We start from the raw sequence: 7,368 nt of genomic DNA, 5'->3' as shown, positions 1-7,368 counted from the left end.
AAAAAAAAAAGAGTATTGATAACAAAATTATAAATTTAGAATAATTTACTTTGTATTAATATTAATTTTAATTTTTTTGTGCAGGTTTAAAGTGTAAAGTGCTCATATTAAGTAAAACTACAATTGTGCTTTTGATAAACCAAGTTCAATTGTTTTATACATTAAATTTATATTATTCTAGTTAAATTGTAATTTTTTTATTATAAATTGTGTTTCATTTATTCATAAATAGTTTTTAATTACAAATGTCTACTAGAAAATATCTATCTGGATATGAAAAACTAAAAAAAAAAAAAAAGACAAAGAGAAGAACTAATTGAATCTCAAAAAGGAGGTATGGACAAATTTATTACTAGTAAAAAACAAAATCTTGCAGAAAATTTGAGTGAAGGTTTCATAAATAAACAAGAATTTCATAAAAAAGAGTTAGAAGATAATGAAAATATACAACAAAATGATAATAATGAAGGTGGTCATGATAATGTTCAAACATGTAATGTCACCATTCTTGATAATGAAGCTCAAAATAATTTAGAGGAGAGTGAAAATATTAATGATCAACCTAATTATATTCCTACAAATATTTTTGGTCCAAGTCAATGGAAAACTATTGATATAAAATTAAGAGATTTGTTAGTAGAAAATGGTCCAATAAGAGTTGATGATCTAAACTTTCCTATAGATAAGAACTCTAGACATTTTTCTACTACGCATTATATTCGAAAATTACCAAATGGGGAGAAACATGATAGAATATGGTTAGTGTATTCGAAAGACCTAGATAAAGTATTTTGTTTTTGTTGCAAGTTGTTTAATTCAAAATCTAATACAAATCAACTAGCTAATGGAGGAACTAAGAATTGGAAAAATATTAGTTCTATTCTTAAAAATCACGAAACAACCAATGAGCATATTACTAATATGAATACTTGGATTGATTTAGAACTAAGATTGTTGAAGAATAAAACAATTGATAGAAATGTCCAAGAACAAATTAAGAAAGAGAAAGATCATTGGAAAAAAGTGTTATTAAGAATAATAGCGGTGATAAAAAATCTTGGTAAAAATAATTTGGCATTCCGAGGAAAAAACGAAAAGATCTATCAAGAAAATAACGGAAATTTTTTAAGTATAATTGAAATGATTGCAGAATTTGATCCAATAATGCAAGAACATGTTCAACGTATTCAACATGGTGCAATCCATAATCATTATCTTGGACATAATATACAAAATGAAGTGATACAATTATTAGCAAATGAAATTAAAAGTAAAATTATAAAAAAGATTAAAGAAGCAAAATACTTTTCAATTATACTTGATTGTACCCCCAATGTAAGTCATCAAGAACAAATGACTCTCATACTAAGATGTGTGGATATTTCAGTAAGTCCGATAAAAATAGACGAACATTTTGTGGAATTTTTAAAGGTAGATGATACTTCTAGAAAAGGTCTTTTCAATGAAATTATAAATGCAATAAAAAATCTTGAACTTGATATTAATGATGTACGTGGACAAGGATACAATAATGGGTCTAATATGAAAGGGAAAAAACAAGGGGTAGAAAAAAGAATTCTTGATATAAATCCTAAAGCATTTTACACGCCATGTGGTTGTCATAATCTCAACCTTGTCCTATGTGATATGGCTAATTTTTGTCCTAATGCTATATCTTTTTTTGGAGTAGTACAACTTATATACACACTATTTTTTTCTTCCACAAAGCGATGAAAATTTTTACAAGATAATGTGACAGGTTTAACTCTTAAGCCATTGTCACAAACACATGGAGAAAGTCGAATTGAAAGTGTGAAAGCAATAAAATTTCAAGTTCTAGAAATAGAAATAAGAGATGCTTTGTTACAATTGGCAAAAACAAGTAAAGATCCCAAAACAAAAAGTGAAGCTGATTGTTTAGCAACATATGAGATTGAAAGTTTTGAGTTTTTGCTAGCTATGACTATTTGGTATGACATATTATTTGCTGTTAACTATGTTAATAAAAATTTACAATCGAAAGACATGCATATTGATGTTGCTATAGATCAATTAAAAGGTCTCATGTCTTTTTAAAAAAAATATAGAGAAGATGGATTTACATCTGTTATGAATTCATCTAAAGAAATTGCAACCAAAATGGAAATAGAGCCTATATTTTGTGAAAAACGTATAATTAGTAGGAAGAAACAGTTTGATGAGAATGTCAATGATGAGACAACACAATCTGCTGAAGAATATTTTAGAATTAATTATTTTTTATATATAGTAGATCAAACTATTTCTTCAATTGAAAGTAGGTTTGAACAATTTCAAATATATGAAAATATTTTTGGTTTTTTATTTAATTTTGAAAAACTAAAATCACTAGATGATGATAGTTTGAAAAATAATTGTCTTAATCTTGAATGTTTTCTCACACATGAAACTTATTCCGATATTGATGGCTTAGATTTATTTTCAGAACTAAAAGTTTTAAAAGAAATTTTGCAAATAAATGAAAACTCTCCAATTAATGTACTAAATTATATAAAGAGGCTAGAATCTTTTCCAAATGCATATATTGCTTTCAGAATATTACTAACTATACTTGTTACAGTTGTTTCCGTAAAAAGAAGTTTTTCAAAATTAAAATTAATAAAATCTTATTTAAGATCAACTATGTCACAAGAAAGATTAAGTGGATTAGCCATAATATCAATTGAAAAGGAAATGTTAGCGGAATTTGAATGCAAAAATTTAATTAGTAATTTTACCTCTCAAAAAGTAAGAAAAATAAATTTTAATTGAAAAAAATATATGAAATTATAATTAAATATAATAAAATGCTCCATTTAAAGTTTTCGCCTAGGGCTCCTAAATTCGTTGAGCCACCCTGTCAATTAGTGTACAAGGAATTATTTGTTAGCTTCCAGCTTAAGGACAAAATGTGACAAGATAATTAGCTCCAGTAGGGCACGTAAATGTGCTAGTTTTCGCCTTTTATGAAGATGTGTTCATCGAGATTTGTCATTTTGAAGATTTCTTCAGGAGATTATTCCTTTTAAAGATTTGTTTAGAAGATTTTTCCTTTTATGAAAATGTTTTCATGGAGATTTGTCCATTGAATATTTAGTCAAGAGATTTTTCCTTTTATGAAGATGTGTTCATGGAGATTTTTCCTTTGAAGATTTGTTTAGGTGATTTTTCCTTTGAAAATTTGTTTAGGAGATTTTTCCTTTTGGAAAAAAAAAATGTTTTAGGAGATTTATCCTTTGAAATTTTTTTAGGAGATTTGTCCTTTTGAAAATTTGATTTTAGGATATTTTTCCTTTTTAAAAAAATGTTTTGGAAGATTTATCCATTTAAAATTTTTTTTAGGAGATTTTTCCTTTTTGAGAAATATTTTAGGAGATTTATCCTTTCGAAATTTTGTTAGGAGATTTGTCCTTTGAAAATTGAAGCTCAGGAGATTTTTCCTTTTTATTTCCTACAAAAAAAACAAGAGTTGACTTCTAGTCAGTTAACTTGTATAACTTACGAATACCACTCTTTGATCTTTGCATTTGATGACTTTGATATGTATGGACTTATTCTTGTAATAGCTTGATCCAAAAAGGTTTGGAGTTTACCTAATGAAGCGTTGTGATGCAAAGGTTTGAATTTACCTGACAGGTTTTGACATGGGTGATCTTACTTGAATGAGGCATAGCTGAATGCCCCTAGCCTGCAAATTAAAGCATGCTTTTGAAAACCTTGACTTTTGAGGATTTTTTTTTCAAAATGGATGAGGCATGGCTGAATGCCCCTAGTTTACAAATGGATGCATGATTTTTGGAATTCTTGATTTTTTTTTTTTGAAAAAATGATGGTGATGATCTTTTTTTTTTTTTTTTTTTTTTTGAAAATGAATGAAGCATGGTCGAATACCCCTAGTTTGCAAATTGATGCATGATTTTTGAAAACCTTGATATTTAAGGAAAAAATGATTTCTTTTTTTTCAAAATGGATGAGGAATGACCGAATGACCCTAATTTTGAAAAATCTTATTGTATAGGGACCTTCAATAAAGCAAAATTTGAGTAAAACAATTTCAAAATCATAAAATTGGACAAAACAAGGACTGTTGGAATGATGGGCCAATCGGCACTGTTGGAGTGCCGATTGGCACATCTTGAGCCTAACTGTATAAATCTTCACCGATTGTTGCTAATTTACAAAGAGACTATGAATTCCATCTTGTAGATATCTGTTTCTTTAGCATTACGTGTAGCTGCCCAACATACTAAGGTTTTGACCGTTGAATTAGATCTCACTCTTGATATATCAAAGCAACCTATATTTCATGATCGGGTTCACTATTCTCTCAGGATTGAGAGTTCATGTAAATTAAAGTCGTAAGATTTATTATTCAGTTGACAGTTGTTAATAGAATAATTAATCTCACAGCGGTCCAGTTCAATATGTCTTATACACTTAAGACACATTAACATATCAACTAGAAGTCTCCACTTCCATGATTAAGACAAACTATCTTAGTTGACACGTTATATTCTTCATAGATGACAGATGAAATGCCAAATTTCATCACCAACTACGAACTATGGTTTTGAGTTTACAAAGAACTTGTGATTTATATCTTCTGTGACTAATCACATATTATGTATCTCAAGGACTATATGATAATGTCCAAATATTTATGTTACTATTATTTTAGATAATAAAACAATTTCATTATTTATAACATAATATCATACACAGCATCGTACAATACGATTTTAGGACACTAATCCTAAAAATGGATGGATATTTATTTTAGGGCAGCTTATGCTCCCAGCTAGACACTTATTGGTCATGACAATAGGGGATAGCCATAAATGGCACATGTAAATAGCAAGAACCATTATCAAAACGGATATTAAGTAAATAACTCATAGTTTGTATTGTTTCAATGGAAGTAAGATAACAACTTCTCCTTATTCTAGCATATAGTTGTTAAGCATGTATTAAGTGATTGATTCTCTTAGTCAAAAATAAAGAGTGATTAGTGCCAATCTGGCCTATCCTTTTTGTGAAACTTCAATGCCTCTCCAAAAGGTTTTACAGATGAAAACAGTTAAAATTATGTTTAAGTGATTAAATTCACAATTTTTCGATAGCTTAAACTTTTTAGAAAATTGGTAATTTAATTCTGTTTTCACTCTAACTCGCATTTAAAATATTAAAAATCCCACGTATTAGGTCCCACTAATTAAAAAAGAGTTTGAGCTTAGAGAGAGTGTTAAAATTATAGTTAAATAACTAAAATTCATAATTTCTTAATAATTTAAACATTTGAAAAAATGGTAATTTAACAAAAGTTGGTTTTGCCATAGATGTAGGTAATACTTTTCCTTCATGTAAAAAAGTGTGATCTTAGCACATCCTCTTTCCAGGACATAACCGTACACTTTATCCTACAAAGTCAATTATTGCTCACCACAATCTCTTCCTCCTCAACAACCTTGAGATATTCACCATAATACATTTGAGCGTCTTGCCTTACCTTAGCTGAAAATTTTGTTTCTCAATTTGATTCTAAGCCAGTTATTATTTTAAAGGATGACTTGTCTGGTTCAATTCACATCCAACTTCTTTCATCAGGTAGAAACATTCCATTGCAAATCAGTACAGTTGAAGCTAATCAAAATTTTGAAGAATGTTAAAACCTTTAATTTCAGGATTTAAACCATGTCCTGCTTTCAAAGATGAGTGAAGTACTTCAACATGTTCAAACAATCCCTTATTAGCTAATACTGTGATCATCTCAGGTTGTATCCATAGCATTACTCATTTTATTATAAAAAAAAGAAAAAAAAAAAAGAAAAGAAAAAAGATAATGATTTTATTTCTTGTCAATTAGTGTACAAGGAATTATTCGTTTGCTTCCAGCTTAAGGACAGAATGTGATAAGATAATTAGCTCCAGTAGGGCACGTAAATGTGCTAGTTTTATCATCATAGGCATAACTATAAGCCTGAGGGCACTGGTTCTTGAAAATCGTGGAATAGTTGGTAGGTGGACATGTAGCCGGGGTCCCAAAAGCGCCAGTGCAACAGTATTGTGGCTGATTCAAAGCCAAACATGCACTCTTGCAAGCAATCACGCTGCCATTAGGTCCTGTCACGGCTAGCTCTGACGGGCATACGCTGTTTACGTTCCCCGGGCAGCTCGTGCTTTGGCAACTGGCTGCGCCTTGTGGCGTTATTGATAAAGGCAAGTTGAACCCATCTACGAGGCTAACATCATAGAAATCATTTCCACCAGAGCCGGATAAAGTGAATTCTGCGAGTGATGCTGGTGGGATGGCACCTGCGCCATTGCATGCAACCTGGCCAGAGGCACAGTCGGCTGTTAAACAAGAGAACTTGCCGGTACTGTCAGTGGAGCATTGAGTTCGAGCAAATATTCGGCCTGACCATGTAGCGGGAACATCAAGGGTCGTTGAAGCTCCGCTGTCTAGCTCAAAACCGGTTGATGATAATTGTGCCCCTCCACCACCAGTTAGGGTTCCTGGCCATACTGTGTAGGAGCACTTGTTTGTTAATGTGAATGTCACTGAGTGAGCCCCTACACATATAAGTAAAGAGCATTAAATAATCTTTATTGTTACACACTCGTTAATAGAACATACTTTTGAAAAATGGCTTACAAGGAGAGGGTGTCCAAAAACTTACAAACACATTGTTAAGCATATATATATATTTTTTTAAATATTGTTATAATTTACTTATACAGTAGTTAATTACAAAAAGGAATACAAAAAAATTTCACAAAGAAAAAGTGAATGAGCATAAATAAATAGAAAAAAGAAAACTCAAGGAGAAAGAGAGAAAGGAAATGAGAATTTTGACCAGAAAAGAAGAGGAATGCCAAGCTAAGGCCTAGAAGTGCTTGGATTTCCATTTGATCTGATTTTATAATATTTTTTGTGTTTTGCCAATGCAAGATTTAAAATGAGGGAACTATAATTATATAGGCCCTGATCGCAGGACAAAAAAGATAATAGCAAATCTTGTTTAGATTTCTTCTCATTTGTTTCCAAAAACTCCTCATTTGATTTTGGCTGAATCGGTAATTAAGCTGGTAAATTCGGGCGTGGATAAGAGATTAATTTTGCAATTTTACCATCTTCATAATTACTCTCCATATATATTCTAATTAATAGCCAGTCAAAATGGATGATCGAGGACTCGCCACTATTATTCATAATTTATGCCAATCCAGCTTGGCCATGGGATGGGATTTGAAGCGATAAGTGTACCTTTTTTGGATCTCGAGGAGACACTAAATTTATATACACGCATTTACTTGGCCTAATTTCCAATCATATATGGATATGAGTAGCAT

At 30.5% G+C, this 7,368-nt stretch overlaps 1 protein-coding gene across 1 annotated transcript; it reads right to left on the bottom strand.

Annotated features, from left to right (window-relative positions):
* Nucleotides 1-5,835: 5,835 nt before the first annotated feature.
* Nucleotides 5,836-6,984, bottom strand: LOC142630985 (thaumatin-like protein 1). Its single transcript, XM_075805039.1, has 2 exons — nt 6,873-6,984; nt 5,836-6,588 (listed from the first exon to the last, which is right to left on the bottom strand). The coding sequence occupies exons 1-2, from the start codon at nt 6,922-6,924 to the stop codon at nt 5,912-5,914; spliced, it is 729 nt and encodes a 242-aa protein (XP_075661154.1). The 5' UTR covers nt 6,925-6,984; the 3' UTR covers nt 5,836-5,911.
* Nucleotides 6,985-7,368: the final 384 nt, after the last annotated feature.

The sequence above is a fragment of the Castanea sativa genome, chromosome 4 (assembly GCF_040712315.1).
Source record: "Castanea sativa cultivar Marrone di Chiusa Pesio chromosome 4, ASM4071231v1".
In the NCBI taxonomy this organism is placed as follows: domain Eukaryota; kingdom Viridiplantae; phylum Streptophyta; class Magnoliopsida; order Fagales; family Fagaceae; genus Castanea; species Castanea sativa.
The sequence above is the reverse complement of the archived record's forward strand: the minus strand, read 5'-3'. Positions and strand labels throughout refer to the sequence as shown.